The sequence below is a fragment of the Chaetura pelagica genome, unplaced genomic scaffold (genome assembly GCF_000747805.2).
Source record: "Chaetura pelagica isolate M959 unplaced genomic scaffold, ChaPel_1.0 scaffold583, whole genome shotgun sequence".
Lineage (NCBI taxonomy): Eukaryota > Metazoa > Chordata > Aves > Apodiformes > Apodidae > Chaetura > Chaetura pelagica.
Genome location: NW_009952719.1, coordinates 670,974 through 687,232, shown reverse-complemented (window position 1 = coordinate 687,232; position 16,259 = coordinate 670,974). Strand labels below are relative to the sequence as shown.

Genomic DNA, 16,259 nt, shown 5'->3' with positions numbered 1-16,259 from the left:
AATCAAGGATTAGGTGCTAAGACACTCCAATAGGAAGACCACAGAGGACACAGGTTGGTAACTCATGAGTGAACAGACTAAAGGACTTCACTGTTGGCAATAATTGAAGCTTCTTTAGGAGTAGTTAAGGCTTCCCTACTTTCACAGCAAGTTTTCCACTGACTGTACCTAAGAAACAGCTACTGCAGTGGGAACATCACCATACTCTTTTTTAAGATGCTCTCATTGGCATCTCTCAAGTTCTGAGAAAGATCCTGGCATCCATCTATCTTCATCTGCTAACAGGGATTGTGCCAAGAAAATACAATCCTGGATAAAACCCCCAAACCCACACTATTTCTTTCCCAGTCCCAAAGGGAAGTCCAAGAGAGCATGCTTCCTCAGCGAAATACTTTTGGTGTGTACTGGGAAGCCTATTCAAGTCACACTACTGAGGAAGAGCACATCCTGATGATACACTGGACAACACAGAATGCACACAAGAAAACCAAATCCAACAGGTCGAGAACCAAAGTCATTGAGCTGTTCCAGACTCACATCAGCAATGTCACTGTTGGGTCGCGAGGGGCTGTCACCACTGTAATCCAGTTTGCTCACACAATCCCCACTCTCTGCCTCCACTTCACTGATTTGCAGAGATTCTGTCACAGACCTGGAGGACAAGACTCCATCCTAAAAAGATAAAAGTGCATTGGGAGGCAGCACAGAGCAAGGAGGATGTTTCAAGAGACGATCCTGAAACGTTAGCTGTTTTAAAACTCAGTTCACATTATTTATAGAACTTGCTTCATGAACCTAGAAAAAAGGCTGTACTGCCTATGAGAAGACAACAGATCAAGTTTTCAGGACTTAGGATATTATTGACAGAGGGAAAAGTGGAAAAATAATACCACTTACATTTATTTATTTTTGTTTCATAAGTAAAAGCAAAGCTTTTTTTTAAACTTCCAGTTACTGATTCTCCACAGTAAGAATGAGTTCACAGGCTTCTTTTAAGTTGTATTGACAGACAAATGAACACATCACAGCTTTCACTTGCTGGTTGAAACACAGTTTTTCACAGATGGTTTGAAAGTCCAATTTCAATTCTATTTAATTTACTGACATTGCAGTAAATTGCTTGACCCTGCAAGCCTAATTAGGCTCTGCAAGCTTAATGACAACTCTCAACTCTAGAGGGTGCAGTTTGCCTATACAAGCACAGCAGAGCAGGGCAGGGAACTCCTGCTGGCCCAGAAGACCATCATCCCTCAAGAATTTTCACCAAACATGCCAGAGAAAAGAAGGCTGAGACATTCTGTTACCTGAGCGCAGCCTGTGGCTTTGGACAACTGCTCCTGCAACTGAGGAATGTGCTTCTTTGTTTCCTGGATCTCCTTGAGCAGTCGTGGGGTGGGTGATCGACTATATTCTTCTTGCAGAGACTGAAAAAGAATTTTAGGAGCTTTCACTCAGTATCTCCTCAATACCAAAGCTTAGAACTACAGCCTGCTACTGATTTCATGTACACACTTGAGATAATAACCAGCACATCTGCACAACTACAAAGCAGATGCTGCAGAATGTCTACTTTACACAGCTCCCCTCTCTTCCCTGTGCCATATGAAAATCACCCCATTCTAGAGGTTTACTGAAGTCTCACAGAGTCCAAGATGCTTCCTTGCTCAAGGATCAGATCAGACTGACAGATGTGTACATTTCCACTTCAGAAAGCTCCCACACATTTTTTTCTGACCCTGCCCAGGATTACAAACTTAAGAGCTGATCAGTAGAAAGGGACTAGATCTATGGTGTTGGGCAGGTGTATAGAGAAGCTGAGCTGAAACACAAGGGAATGGTGAAGATGCTACCACAGAGGGGTTCAATAACCCATGTTTTATTTCCTCCCAGACTCCTGCAATTCCAGTACCTGCAGCCTCTCCTGCTCTTTCTGCAGCATCTTTCTCAGAATCTCCACCTTCTGGTTGTGGACAATATTATTCTCCTCCTAGAAAACACAGAGAGCTTAAAGGTTGCATTTTTTTAATGGAGTTGGGAAGAAAGACAAGGAAAATGGATATGCCCACCTGATTCCTAAGTATGGACTCTGAAGAGCCCTACAAGAAGCAAATCAAGCTTCTGAATCTATCCTATGCATTCTCTCCTACTTTTGAACACAGCTACAAACATTTAAAAAAATAAAAATAGATCAGAAGTGTTTACTGATTGGCTTTCCCTACCCTTGCCATGTCTGCACACCTAAAAATCCACTTGGTAATAGAAATTACAGCATGACTAGCTTGACATACAAACTCATACAATGCAAACTGCAGCATATCTCAAAGAAAACCTGTGAATAACCCGTCAACTGCATTTGTATTCTCTCAGAATGCACTTAGTACTTCTACACACACACAGTTATTTCCCATGTGATTAAATGCCCACTGTGTGACAGGATGAAGATTCCAATTCCCATTTATGATTTGTGCAAGAAGTGCAAAACAATTCAAGAAAAAAAAAAATTACACAACATTTCTTCCAGGCTGGTTGTTGGGAAAGAGCACTTGAAAATCTTACCCCCATAAGTACTGGGCTAGTAATCCTTTCTGCATTTCCTGATGTGCCAGGCGAATGGGGGGACGTCATGATGCGAGACACTTGCCCAAATGCCACCAGATCCATTTCAGAATCAGCCAAGGGAATCTGGGGCGACCCCGGTGGTCGCCCCTGGACAGTGAGAGCTACATAGGAACCCGCTGCAGGGAAAGGAACAGCAAGTCACATTTCAGACACACTTGCAGATTTCTGTGGCTGACATTTCATCCTAGAGACAATCATACAATCATAGACTAGTCTGGGTTGGAACGGACCTTTCAAGATCATCTAGATGCATGGGCAGAGACCTCCCACCAGCCCAGGCTGCTCCAAGCCCCATCCAACCTGCCCTTCAACACTGCCAGGGATGGGGCAGCCACAGCTTCCCTGGGCAACCTGGGCCAGGCTCTCACCACCCTCACACTCCACAATTCCCTCCTCATCTCTTACCTCAATCTCCCTCTTCCAATTTTCATCCCTTCCCCCTTGTCCTCTCCCTCCCTGCCCTTGTCCCAAGTCCCTCCCCAGCTTTCCTGGAGCCCCTTCAGGCCCTGGAAGGTGCTCTAAGGTCTCCCTGGAGCCTCCTCTTCTCCAGGCTGAACTCTCACAGCCTATATCATAGGAGAGGTGCTCAGACCTAAACTGAGACCATCTTTCACCCAGTTGTTCTTCAAACCAAAGAACCTGAGAGCCCTGTCAGCTCTGTGTTTAGAGATCTGTTTAAATTTCAGGTAAACCAAAGACCTGCATGATCATCATCCTTATTAAAAGCACACAATCCAATTACTAGTCTATCAGGTTACATTTACCAGGTTGGATTTACAACACACATATGCTCATGTAGAGAATGAATCAAGAATGTATTTCTTTTAGAAAGCATCAGACAGCCTATGATTAACCTAGAGTGCCTGAAGAGCTACAGTATTTCAGGTGCACTCAAGATGGGAAGATGCAAAGGCAAGGCTTGATGGCAACTTCAAACATCAAGCTAAGGAGAAACTGCAAAAGCATGTATCAGCTCAAGTCCAAGATGTTAAATTTACCCCAATTTCACTCCACTGTTCCATATCCACACCCTTTATCTCTCAGCATGGGGCATTGTTAGATTTCATCCTTGTCACTTGATAGCTCAGTCACTGGTCCTTTAAAATTCTGCCTTTCATGCTTTAAAGTAGCACAGTGACAAAAATAGTAACCTGGCTTTACTTACACTTGATCAGCTTTACCACCTCCAAATGGTTTGAGTGTGTTACAAGAGTGCCATTCACCTGGGGTAGGGAGGAAGTGAAAGTGAACAGTGGTTAGCTGCTGATTTTCAACCAAAGGTCCCCACAACTACAAGGCACACAGAGAGAGGAACAGTATTTTATTTTCTCCCAACTCCATTACTCTTTCGAGACACTTCTACAACAATTTGTCCTTCAAACAGTTTACCTCAAGGAGCAGAGTTCTGTAAAAAGAAAACCACACACTTTGCCCCTGTAAGAACCCCCAAGCAACCAAACAAAAATTGAAAAGAGCAATCCACCTCTGACTGGGCAGAAAGGATTTTAAAGGAGCTATTTTAATTCATTAATTTGAAATCCCATCCAAAAATTGTCCAAATTTATGCAAAGGATCCATCTCTCTGAAGATCTGAATGTCCTTACCTTGATAATTCTATCACCTGTTTGCACTCCAGCCCGCATGGCTGCTCCATCTAGATAGAGAGGCAAGAAATCATTAAGTTCCAATTTCAATAGAATCATTCAAAGCACAAATAGTTCAAGCACTTCTGTAGTTCCACACAAAGCTACTTCCTGTACCCACCCAAGCTTCCTCTGTCTCCATCTGATTAAAATCTCTATCTAGACTAGTGCAGCTCTGTTCTCCTTTTGCAGTGGACACATCAAGCCACAATTCCACCACATTTCAAGGAACCACTCAATACATACTTCCTCTCAGAGCCAAGAGCTCAGTACCCAAATAGATCAGACCCTGAGAGGCAATTCCCTGCATCCCCACAGTGCAAGGCTTTGTCCTTGCACATCCATTGCAAAGCTCCATCCATCCCATCTGTGGAGAGGGCATTCAGAGTTTTCTCCTCCAGATCATGCATGTGTTTCTTGGATGCACATGCAGGCCATCTGGGCTGCTCTCTGGCTAGCCCTTTCAGCAAGGCTCCTTACCTTCTTTGACTGACTGCACGAAGACTGGGTTGTCTCCACTGACTGTCAGCCCAAAACCATTCTCATCCCGTTGGATAACAACACACCGTTGAACAAGACCTGCAGAAGAAAGGTGGGGAAAGGGCAGAAGAAAAAGAAGGAGAGAAATACAAAGAGACACAAGCTAGGCATCAGTTCAAAACCTTATTCTCACAGATAATCACAGAGCACTGAAAGAAACTGGTACAATACAACAGGGGGGAAAAAAAATATATGAGAGACAGAAACAGGGCAGGAGTCCAGAAACAGACAGGAATGTCAATACAGGTCAAGCTTATTGCTTCAGTTACACAAAACAGAGATATACAACAGCAGATGCAGACAGCTCTGGCACATCAGACACAACTTGAGGTAAAAGCAGCTTTTAAAGAGCATCAGCTATGTACATGAACCAAGGAGTACCATTTCCCTTTGTCTGCATTAACAGATCTTAAGTAGACAGAGGGTTGTCATGTTCCAGTACACCAGCAAAAACACCAAACAACTTTTACAATCTACTCTAAAAAGTAAGTCACAAATCTCTCAGAATAACCATAGAATCATAGAATGGTGAAGGATGGAAGGGACCTTGAAGATGATCAGGTTTTAACCTCCCTGCTATTAGCAGGGACACCTTCCATCCAGACCAGGCTGCACAAGCCTCATCCAACCTACCCTTGAACACCTCCAGGGATGAGGCAGCCACAACCTCCCTGGGCAACCTATTCCAGTGCCTTCCTACCCTCATGGTGAAGAATTTCCTTCTGATGTCTAACCTAAATCTACCCTCTTTCAGCAGGTTGAACTAAACCAGATCTGTCAATCAGGAAATGTTCTCCATATTCTCAGCAAAAATCTCATCTTGAGGAACATTTTGTACCAGATGAGAATACCACACAGATCCAGAGCAGCAGCAGTAAAGAAGTACAAGCCACGCCTACTGAACAAGACCATGCTACCCACTGAGCTACTGAAGTACAAGGCCAAAATCCCAGGATCTGCTCTTCCTTTAACTTGGTGTGTGACATCAAAAGCAACTTGCTTCATTTCCTGGTGTTAGGATTACTCAGTATAATGTGAGCATAAATACTGTTGCAGGGATAAACGTACTTGGTAGGTGCAGCATTTTGAAAAGGTGAAATGCTGAGTGTTCACCTAAAAATGAAATAAGGCAAATGAAACCAAAACAACAGTCCTGGTATGTTCATTGCAGAGTAGTTCCCTGGGAGCATCTGCAAAAAGAGCCCTTCTCTTGAACAGTGACTCTAGGAACTCTGCAAAATGCTTCATGGATGTTCTTTTATTTCCACAGAAATTACCAGGTATTAAACATCAGCCTACATTCTAAGCTTGTTTTGCTTCTGCATTTCTAAAGCCACAACAAGCCAAATTCTTATACCAACATCTTGAAAAAGAATTGGAGTTCTCCACGATTAAGACAGCAAAATTGCAGCAGTTCTGTTTAGTATAGAGGGAGCAAAGGGAATTTTCAAGAAGCTGTTCTAGTAGGACTATATTTTCTGGAATTATTTTTAAGGAAGGAACTGTAGTAGAGTGTGGAGTCATAGACTTATGATACTCTTGCAGCAGTACAGCTCCTTTCACTTTTCTGGAGCAACTCCTAATGGAGTCTGTCCAGTTAGCCCTGTTCTCCAGTGTGGCATATAATGAAATGGGTGTGGAAGCAGTGGAAAAGGTTGCATTCCAGCACTTCTGCAGGAGTTTGGTCACAGTATTATACTCTCCAGTGACTCCCCTTCTTCTGATAAAGCAGAAGTAAGTGCTTCTATACACTGTGATCTGCAGGGAGATGATGGAAGGGATGCAAGGTGAAAGCTGAAGGAAAAAGACCCAACACTTTTCCCACTTTCTTTATATGGTTAAGTGAGAGAACATGCCTCCCTTTTGCACCTCCCAATTCTCTATATGACCAAGCTCCTTTAAGTCTCACTTCACAAGAATGATGCCCCAGGGTGGGGTGTGGGAAAGAGAACATGGGCTATTTCAGAAAAAACAGCTCGTTTTAAGCTCTGCTGCCAGACATGCAGGTTTTATGAGTAAGACACTAACTAATCTTTTGACTCACAAGAACTGTCCTTGTTTAAAGGCACAGTATAGTCCTGTGTACTCGCTGCTCTTCCACTGAATTGTTCTCTTTTCCAGAACCAATAACCCTTGAATCTACTGATAAGCCACCTCCTTGAATGAGCTTGATGCCGAAGTTGAGGCAAGGCAGTATGAGACTAATCAACTGACCTATAACAGCCTATAACTTCAGTTGCAAGAGTAATCAAGTTAAACTCTTTCACACCACAGATCTCAATTTGACCCAAGACCACCTTTTAATTTTAGAATGGGGAGGCAACTGGAATTAGTTGAACTCAAACTAGACCATAATCCTTTTTTCCCTGTACTTGTTCCCTTCAGACAAGAACCAGACACCTAATCCTTCTGCTAACACAACATAAAAAGCTGGGACAAGGTCTAGGCAGGCCAGCTGAGAGATACTGTGCTTGATGGAGATGCACAGCAGCTTTACAGAGATTTTAAGGAAGAAAGTGTTCTGAAGATAACACTGTTACTTGCAGAACTAGATCAGCTTCGATAGCACTCCCTGTCTGAACCAGGTAGATTAAAAAGAGCAACATTCAAGTGTTCTCTTTTACGCCTCTGTGAGGGAAAACTCTCTCATCTGTCATTTGTTCACATCTGTTCTTGAGGTAAAATACATTGCATTTGCAATCTGCTTAGTAGTGGGATTTGAAGAGCAGAGCAGCAATGTTTTCATAACCCACATCTTGGACCTTGAATACCTCAGTAGACACTCAGGAACAGGCTGAATGAAAAGCCACAAACCTTTGGAGCCCATTGACATGCAATGACAAGATTTCAACTGTCATGCCTGGGTATCTCAAGTAACACAAGAACTCTTACATTAAATGACTAATATGTTTGGGGCAACACTAAAGAGCCCATGTTAGCAAGTGGCAGACAGCTTTTCAGTTTGTTTTTTTTTGCTCTTGTGTTCTCATTCTTAGTGTTCCCTGGCTGGAAATCATGAGTCATCTACTTTGAAATATCTCACCATGGTATTTCACTTTTTCCAGCTGAAGCTTAGTTAAGATCACCATGCCAACAGAACTCATCACTGATAGTGCTCAAAATCAGATCAATGATGATGATCTTACTCCCATGTTGGCTTTCACATGACAGACCTTCATGGCATGAGCTGAGAAGACATCACTGTAGCTATGCCTTAAATGCACAAGATCAGGCTACATGTTCATATCTTGAGTGGATTAATAAAATTCTATGGAGAAAAATAAAACTTAAAAATCCTTTTTCATTCTCATGCCTATGATAATTCCCCAAAATTATTGGTACAGCCTCAAGCCAAGAGTGAAGTAAAGCAGCCAAACCATGTGCTGTAGTTAAAGAAGTTTAAGATTAAAAATGAAAGTAGTTAGAAATTACCAGTCTCAGAAAAAAGGCATTGCAAGAAAAGCAAGGACGATCAGCTCTGCAGTAGGTGGCACTATTCCCTCTGGTGGCTCCCTTGTTCTCCAGCTGTTACAAGTGTGCCTTTGGATAAGAGGGAAGGGGGAAGTCCGAACTTCTCAAGGTCACGGACACAACGTAGTAAGAACGATTGTCTCCAACATTTTTGCCAGATATATTTATTTTTTTCTGGAGTAAAGAGATCGTTTGTCATCTTTTCTTCTACAGATCCTAAAGATCTGGAAGTTGCTCAATAAAACAGGGCATTTCATATCCCTAGCAGTGCTCACCACAAAGAGAGCAAGGGCTCACTCTAAAAAACCTGAGTCAGAGAATGGAGACATCAGTTCCGTCTCCCATCATCCAATGAAGCTTTTCCTCTGATCCAGCTGTGTGGGACATGGCACGGGAGGAGACTTGTGAACTCTAACCTCCCTGGAGGCATGAGGCCACAATGGGAAAATGCAATTTAATATAGTGATTCGGGATGAATCATTCAATAAACAAAAACAAACTCCTTGGGGTTTTGAGAATGTCCAAATGCTTCACTTCATTTGGGAAGCCTTATACTTCTAAAAGATATTTTCAGAAACAGAAGCCCTGCTCCACTAAACAAATAAAACTATCAGCTTTGACAAAGAACATTTCTCATAGGATGAAGTTCTGAATTTCACTTCCTTCTAGTTCTGATCATGATCCTCAAACCAAAAGGCACATTAGCAGCATTCTTCAGATTCCTCCACTAACCTGGTATCTGAAGTCATGTCATGTCTGAGGAAAAAAATAGATTCTTTGAAATCAGTGCAGTGGATTCTGTGTCAATAAAGCAATATCATAAAAAAAGAAACAAAACAAAACACCAAAACACAACCAAAACAAGGCTTGGTAACCCTTCTAGAAAAAAAAAGCAGCATAAATAGGACTATCTGCTCCCATGGCAACGAGACATTCAAGCCCTGTGGTCCAGTGGCCCTTGCACTCACAGCCCTTTCTGGCTATTCTAAGGATAGTGATGAGGGGCTCCCAAGGGTCCCTTCAAGAGTCTGCAATAATGATGGTCACAGCATCAAGACACAAGGCTGACAAGAACTGTAAGGAACAAAACAGGAAGAGAAAGTTACATTCTAAAACATCTCGACAGGAGTACAATCTGGGAGTTTGGAACAAAACGATTTCAAAGCCTGTCCCAAAGTTGGAGAGAGTATGTGAAAGAGAATGTATGTGGTCTAGTCTAATATTTGGGGCAGAAACTGATGGATCCCTACTAAATAAAAGGAAGATATCTTCGAAAGCAACTAAATCACAGAGAAAAGAGAGGAGTAACTGTTATCTCACCTACCACCCAGCAAGCTAACTTCAGTTTTAAGCTCATTGAAGAGACAAGAATTCTACTTGGAGAAAAAGGCATCAAATATTGTGGGAGGTTATGGCACTAATTAGTAAATTGCAGCACATCTGAAACAACACACAAACTCCCTCCTGATCATCTTAATTGTGTTGAATATGCAGATATGAGACGGTTGGATTTATGGAAGAAAATATTGCACTGTAAGTTTCATGTCACTATAAATCAACTTCTGTAGAGCAGAAAAAAATTCCCTCAAGCCATTCGTGTACTTGGAGAAATCCTGGTCTCTTGCTCCTGAATTTAGAATTTCACAAGCTAAGAACAAAAACAACAAAGCCACACCTCCTTTTCCTGCTGTCATTCAAGACTTTTCTATTAATCCCTTGCCAATGGGTAGCCAAAGAAGGAGCCAGGTAACATCCAGTCACCAGGGAGAAAACTACCAGTACAGTGTTTCTACTTGTAGGTTTTTAAATAAGCAAACAGCAGACTTCTCTACACACCCCACAGAACCTGGGAAAGCAGAGGGTAGAGACAAAAGGCAGGGCAAGGTCCAGCACAGCAAAGGCCACTGGAAAGGAAGGATGAGTGGAAACTGCTCCCAGAGATACTGGGCATGGACAGAGCATCTGCAGGAAGCTTTGGGGGAAGCAAAGGCTTATGTTAGGAAGTCATGTTTCTTTCTGCCATACATGAAACACCAGGACACTGTACAGACTGAGGGAGAAGTATAAACACAGATACATTCCATCAAGCATACCAAACGTTTCCTGTAATTAGCCTACAACAGGCTGACACCACCTCCAGAATACTATGGGTAAGCAACGTTAGGTACAAACGAATACAGGTCCAAGCTGTGGGGATCCAGTCAACCTGACTGTGCTGTCACTGACCAGTGTCTACATGGCAAGAGGAAGAACTGGGCAAGGCTTCCACACAAGCACCATCTCAAACTATCTGCTTTCCAAGCAGGCCACTTCCCTGTGAGCACAGGAGGAAAAAACACAGAAGCTGCAACCAGCCAGGTCTCCACCTCTGCTGGAGCAAATTAAGGCACTCTCAAAACCCATTCACAGTTTCTGAGGAACAGTCTCACACCCTGATGTGACATTTATGTTATTACATTTTTCAAAATTATTTACAGATACATTTTTTCCACTTCTGTGGAGCATGACCAGGAACTGACGTGAGATTTTCTACAAGTAATGACAAATTGCTGGCTCATCCAGATTAACCTTCACAGTTGGAGCTTCACAAACGTTTCTACAACCACAAAAACTCTCTCCTCACACCGTGCCAAAAAGACTCAGTGGCACAAGATCTCCAATAAGGGCAGTCCCAGCAAGTTTTCCCAACTTTCAACAGACACCAGGAGAATCCAGGTGACAGCCTGTGCTTGCCAGATACTGGTTAGTTTCCAGCCACTACAGAAACTACAAGCTGATACACTGAAGCAACATTGAAACCCAGTTTCCCACTCCCTGCTGCAGAGCCAACCATGCGGATCACGTAGAGGATAAAGCCTTGGGTGCACAGACAGAAAGCACGAGCAGACTGCAAAGGTGCAAGGCTGCAGCAGCTGCTTTAGCTTACCATACGTCTCGGATCTACTCTCCTCTGAACTAGACTTTGTCTTCTTGGAGGAGCTATCTGCACGAGAGCAGGAGAAAAGGAGAGAGAGATATAGAAAATATGGAGACCAAACATGAGAAAAAAAAAAAGAAAACAAACTTCATGAAAAACACAGACTGATTTATTTGGTTAAATCGTGCAAAACACAAATAAGATGTGAACAAAACATAGGTGAAACACTTGGAATAAGGGGGGAATAATATGAGCATGAAGACAAAGGTAACACCACAAAGGATCTATTACAGGATCTAAGACACAATAAAAGAAGTTGTCTGCAATGAACTATGGGAAGTATTCTGGATAAAAACCAGTCCAAGCATAGAAACTCTGCTAATGTTTATCTCCAGAGTAAGCAATAAACATACACATAGTCATTCAGCATTCTGAATTCACCCCTAAAAAGAAAAATCAAGGATTTTAGGAAGGCTACAGAACGGAGCTCATCTATCAGATCACAAGCATCTAGAAACACTGGTGCCAGGTAACAGCTCCCAAAACTGGAATGACTTTCATCAAAGTAAGATTAAAGGATTCCTGCAGTTTGCTTCTGAAGAAAGCAAATTCCTCCTACAAAACAGGTTCACAGCCTGAGACCTCCACCCGACCTCCCCCAACCTGAAATAATTTTCCATTGCCTGTTCCCAAGGAAAACAAAACTAATTCAGATTCTCTCCCCTACATGATTTTATTTTTTTTTAACAGACATTAAAAGTCCATTTTCATGTGGTTGGTGCACACTAGGAAGGAGTCATGCAGCTAGTGGCAGAAGGCATTAACAAACAGGGTGGGTTACAAACATCAGCTTCAAATGTCTTGTGCAAAAACACATTCTACAAGTTCTGCCACCTTTACATTGAACTTTCATCTCTTCCATAAGCCCCATGGGAAAGACTGAGCTAAACAGCAGAATGCACAGACATGAAAAATGCACATTGCGTGGGGCCAGGAGGCTGAGACAAGAGCCTGTCATGCATTTCATGAGCATCCAGTAGTTACTGGGTTAGTGTTTCAGAGAGAGAATGAAGAATCCCTGCATGCATCCTAAGTCCCAAGACAGCACTGGACAAGTTTACAAAATGGACCCAGATTTAACCTTTGGGAAGGTTAAAAAAATAGGATAGCATATCCTTTAAAATCAGATGTTTATCTTAAAGGATATCAGGTTGGACAGCACAAACTCACTTTGCAAGTGACAGAGATTGATCAAAATCCACTAAGGCTCAAAAAAAAAATATAAAAAGATAAAAAAGCAACAAATCCAACAAGGACACCAGCCTTAATTGAGCCTCTAATCTCTCCCATTTCACACTTGGACTGAAACAGCCCAAAGAACTACTCAGCTAATTGCACTATTTGCCTACTGACACTTCAGACTGCTTTTCTGAGAGAGGAAGTAGTTACAGTTATTCTCTGATACCACTAATCTAGGTTTATTCCTGCACAGTTAACAGCTGCTTCATAGATGAGCTCGTTTAAAAGTAAGCCCAGATTCATATCAGTGCTTCAGAAAGGCTTTGCAACGGCAGAACAACGTAACTCCAAAAGCCACAGTTCTTGACACATTAACATTTTTATTCCAATCCCCAGCACTTTTCAAAGTGAAGTTTTAGGACTTTACCTGTCGGATCAAAGTCGTGGGTACTACTGCAGCGCTCGACCTTCTGTTTCTTGTCAGCTGGAGACTCTCTGCTCAGAATGCTGCCGTGTCTGTGTCAAACCAAAGCAGAGATGGGGCTCTGAGCAACCTGGTCTGGTGGGAAGTGTCCTTGCCCATGCAGAGGAGGTTGAATCTAGATGATCTTTAAGGTCCCTTCCAATCCCAGCCCTTCTATGACCCTGACTACCAGAACACAGAAGCACTGCCTAAACAGTGAGTCTCTTGCAAATCACCTCAGCTGGTTCTGTTTGCTGCTGAGGACTTTAGATTAAAATGCCTGCATTAAGTTGATCTAAAAAATTTATTCCCAGACTGAATTCGAGTGGAAAATGATCTCTCTCAGAATCTTCTGGAGTGTATCCAAGGTTCTTGTTAACCCCTGAAATTAGTGTCAGCAAGTGCTTTCTCTTTATCATTCAACACCAGCCAATATTTGATTTTAAAAGCAAAACAAATTGAAGTTACATAAAACTGAAAAAAAACCCTGAAAACTTGACTCTCCCAATAAACTAAAAATACCTGGCAAAGGAAACGTCTGGATATCACACACCAACTGTGTCACTTTCTCTGTCTCAGATCTCAGGTAAGAGGAGCCACCAGCGCAGAGAACAGAATTTCAAATGGTAACAGTATGCCATGCACTTGCAGTAAACCCCCATCTGGGTTTCTGGCACCCTGTTCCAACCTAGATATTAATTTATTGACATCTGTAACAGGCTTTGCTACCTGTGGCTGTACGTTTTGGGTTTTCTTCCCCTCTTTTTAAAACATTCCTCCTTCCTAAGTGCTGGATCATAATTTGCAATACAGATAAACAGTCAAACTCACCTCGTAGGTTTTTTCAGAGGAAACCTGTAAAGAAGAAAGAACATAAATTAATGAACTTTTGTTTCTAAATATTATGTTTGATATCAACACTACAAACAGTTATTTTACACTTCTGTAATACCTTCACAAAAGACCAAGTCTTGTCTGTTCTTCTACTTCTGTAAATTAGTCCATTTACAGTCAATTCCACTAGGTAAAGAACTATTAGCAACATCCTTAAGGTTACAAACAGAAGTAAGAACAGAGGCAGAATGTTTTCTCAAATCCAGCATTTAAGTCTTTATTTTTAATACAGTAGCTCATGGATCACCTTCCTCTCAGAACTAGTTCCAGACACTAAAAATTAATGTAGCCCGATTTTTTTGTCCTGGGATGGACTAAAATCAGATGTTTATCTTAAAGGATATCAGGTTGGACAGCACAAACTCACTTTGCAAGTGACAGAGATTGATCAAAATCCACTAAGGCTCAAAAAAAAAATATAAAAAGATAAAAAAGCAACAAATCCAACAAGGACACCAGCCTTAATTGAGCCTCTAATCTCTCCCATTTCACACTTGGACTGAAACAGCCCAAAGAACTACTCAGCTAATTGCACTATTTGCCTACTGACACTTCAGACTGCTTTTCTGAGAGAGGAAGTAGTTACAGTTATTCTCTGATACCACTAATCTAGGTTTATTCCTGCACAGTTAACAGCTGCTTCATAGATGAGCTCGTTTAAAAGTAAGCCCAGATTCATATCAGTGCTTCAGAAAGGCTTTGCAACGGCAGAACAACGTAACTCCAAAAGCCACAGTTCTTGACACATTAACATTTTTATTCCAATCCCCAGCACTTTTCAAAGTGAAGTTTTAGGACTTTACCTGTCGGATCAAAGTCGTGGGTACTACTGCAGCGCTCGACCTTCTGTTTCTTGTCAGCTGGAGACTCTCTGCTCAGAATGCTGCCGTGTCTGTGTCAAACCAAAGCAGAGATGGGGCTCTGAGCAACCTGGTCTGGTGGGAAGTGTCCTTGCCCATGCAGAGGAGGTTGAATCTAGATGATCTTTAAGGTCCCTTCCAATCCCAGCCCTTCTATGACCCTGACTACCAGAACACAGAAGCACTGCCTAAACAGTGAGTCTCTTGCAAATCACCTCAGCTGGTTCTGTTTGCTGCTGAGGACTTTAGATTAAAATGCCTGCATTAAGTTGATCTAAAAAATTTATTCCCAGACTGAATTCAAGTGGAAAATGATCTCTCTCAGAATCTTCTGGAGTGTATCCAAGGTTCTTGTTAACCCCTGAAATTAGTGTCAGCAAGTGCTTTCTCTTTATCATTCAACACCAGCCAATATTTGATTTTAAAAGCAAAACAAATTGAAGTTACATAAAACTGAAAAAAAACCCTGAAAACTTGACTCTCCCAATAAACTAAAAATACCTGGCAAAGGAAACGTCTGGATATCACACACCAACTGTGTCACTTTCTCTGTCTCAGATCTCAGGTAAGAGGAGCCACCAGCGCAGAGAACAGAATTTCAAATGGTAACAGTATGCCATGCACTTGCAGTAAACCCCCATCTGGATTTCTGGCACCCTGTTCCAACCTAGATATTAATTTATTGACATCTGTAACAGGCTTTGCTACCTGTGGCTGTACGTTTTGGGTTTTCTTCCCCTCTTTTTAAAACATACCTCCTTCCTAAGTGCTGGATCATAATTTGCAATACAGATAAACAGTCAAACTCACCTCGTAGGTTTTTTCAGAGGAAACCTGTAAAGAAGAAAGAACATAAATTAATGAACTTTTGTTTCTAAATATTATGTTTGATATCAACACTACAAACAGTTATTTTACACTTCTGTAATACCTTCACAAAAGACCAAGTCTTGTCTGTTCTTCTACTTCTGTAAATTAGTCCATTTACAGTCAATTCCACTAGGTAAAGAACTATTAGCAACATCCTTAAGGTTACAAACAGAAGTAAGAACAGAGGCAGAATGTTTTCTCAAATCCAGCATTTAAGTCTTTATTTTTAATACAGTAGCTCATGGATCATCTTCCTCTCAGAACTAGTTCCAGACACTAAAAATTAATGTAGCCCGATTTTTTTGTCCTGGGATGGACCAAGTACCCAGTGTCTAAGGAAGGTCCAAACTCTAACTGAAACATCTCCTACAGCTGAGACATTCCAGTTACCTCCCTCCTCTGAGGGTTCTGTGATATCTAGCAACACAGGAGGAGAAAAATGCCAGAGCAAAGTTTATGACATCCAGCTTAAGGCACCACCTTCTACTTTCATAAAGTACAACTAGTCTTTTCCTCAAAACTTTTCAGAAGTTGAGTTCCACTCCTACTTGTTGAATGTTATTAGATCATTTGGCTGGAAAGCAAAGCAAACATTCAGAGCTGACTGTGTAAGAAAAGAACAGACAACTTAAGTCACTTCTTGTTCTAAATTAAGACATCTGCAATTATTACAGCTGATAATCCCCCCCCATATATGTAACAGTTCTCCTTATTGCACTCAGTTCCTCCCATTTACACAGGTT

The 16,259-nt window shown here is 41.8% G+C and overlaps 1 protein-coding gene across 1 annotated transcript in view; it reads right to left on the bottom strand.

Annotated features, from left to right (window-relative positions):
• Positions 1-15,473, bottom strand: part of ARHGEF12 (Rho guanine nucleotide exchange factor (GEF) 12) — a 43,497-nt gene extending 28,024 nt beyond the window's left edge. Inside the window, exons 1-10 of the mRNA XM_009994607.1 lie at positions 15,457-15,473; positions 14,590-14,678; positions 11,200-11,256; positions 4,743-4,841; positions 4,224-4,273; positions 3,785-3,842; positions 2,557-2,735; positions 1,910-1,987; positions 1,305-1,424; positions 538-672 (exon numbers count right to left, since the gene is read on the bottom strand). Coding sequence (XP_009992909.1) covers positions 538-672; positions 1,305-1,424; positions 1,910-1,987; positions 2,557-2,735; positions 3,785-3,842; positions 4,224-4,262 — 609 coding nt within the window. The 5' untranslated portion in view covers positions 4,263-4,273; positions 4,743-4,841; positions 11,200-11,256; positions 14,590-14,678; positions 15,457-15,473. The remainder of the gene's footprint in view (positions 1-537; positions 673-1,304; positions 1,425-1,909; positions 1,988-2,556; positions 2,736-3,784; positions 3,843-4,223; positions 4,274-4,742; positions 4,842-11,199; positions 11,257-14,589; positions 14,679-15,456) is intronic.
• Positions 15,474-16,259: the final 786 nt, after the last annotated feature.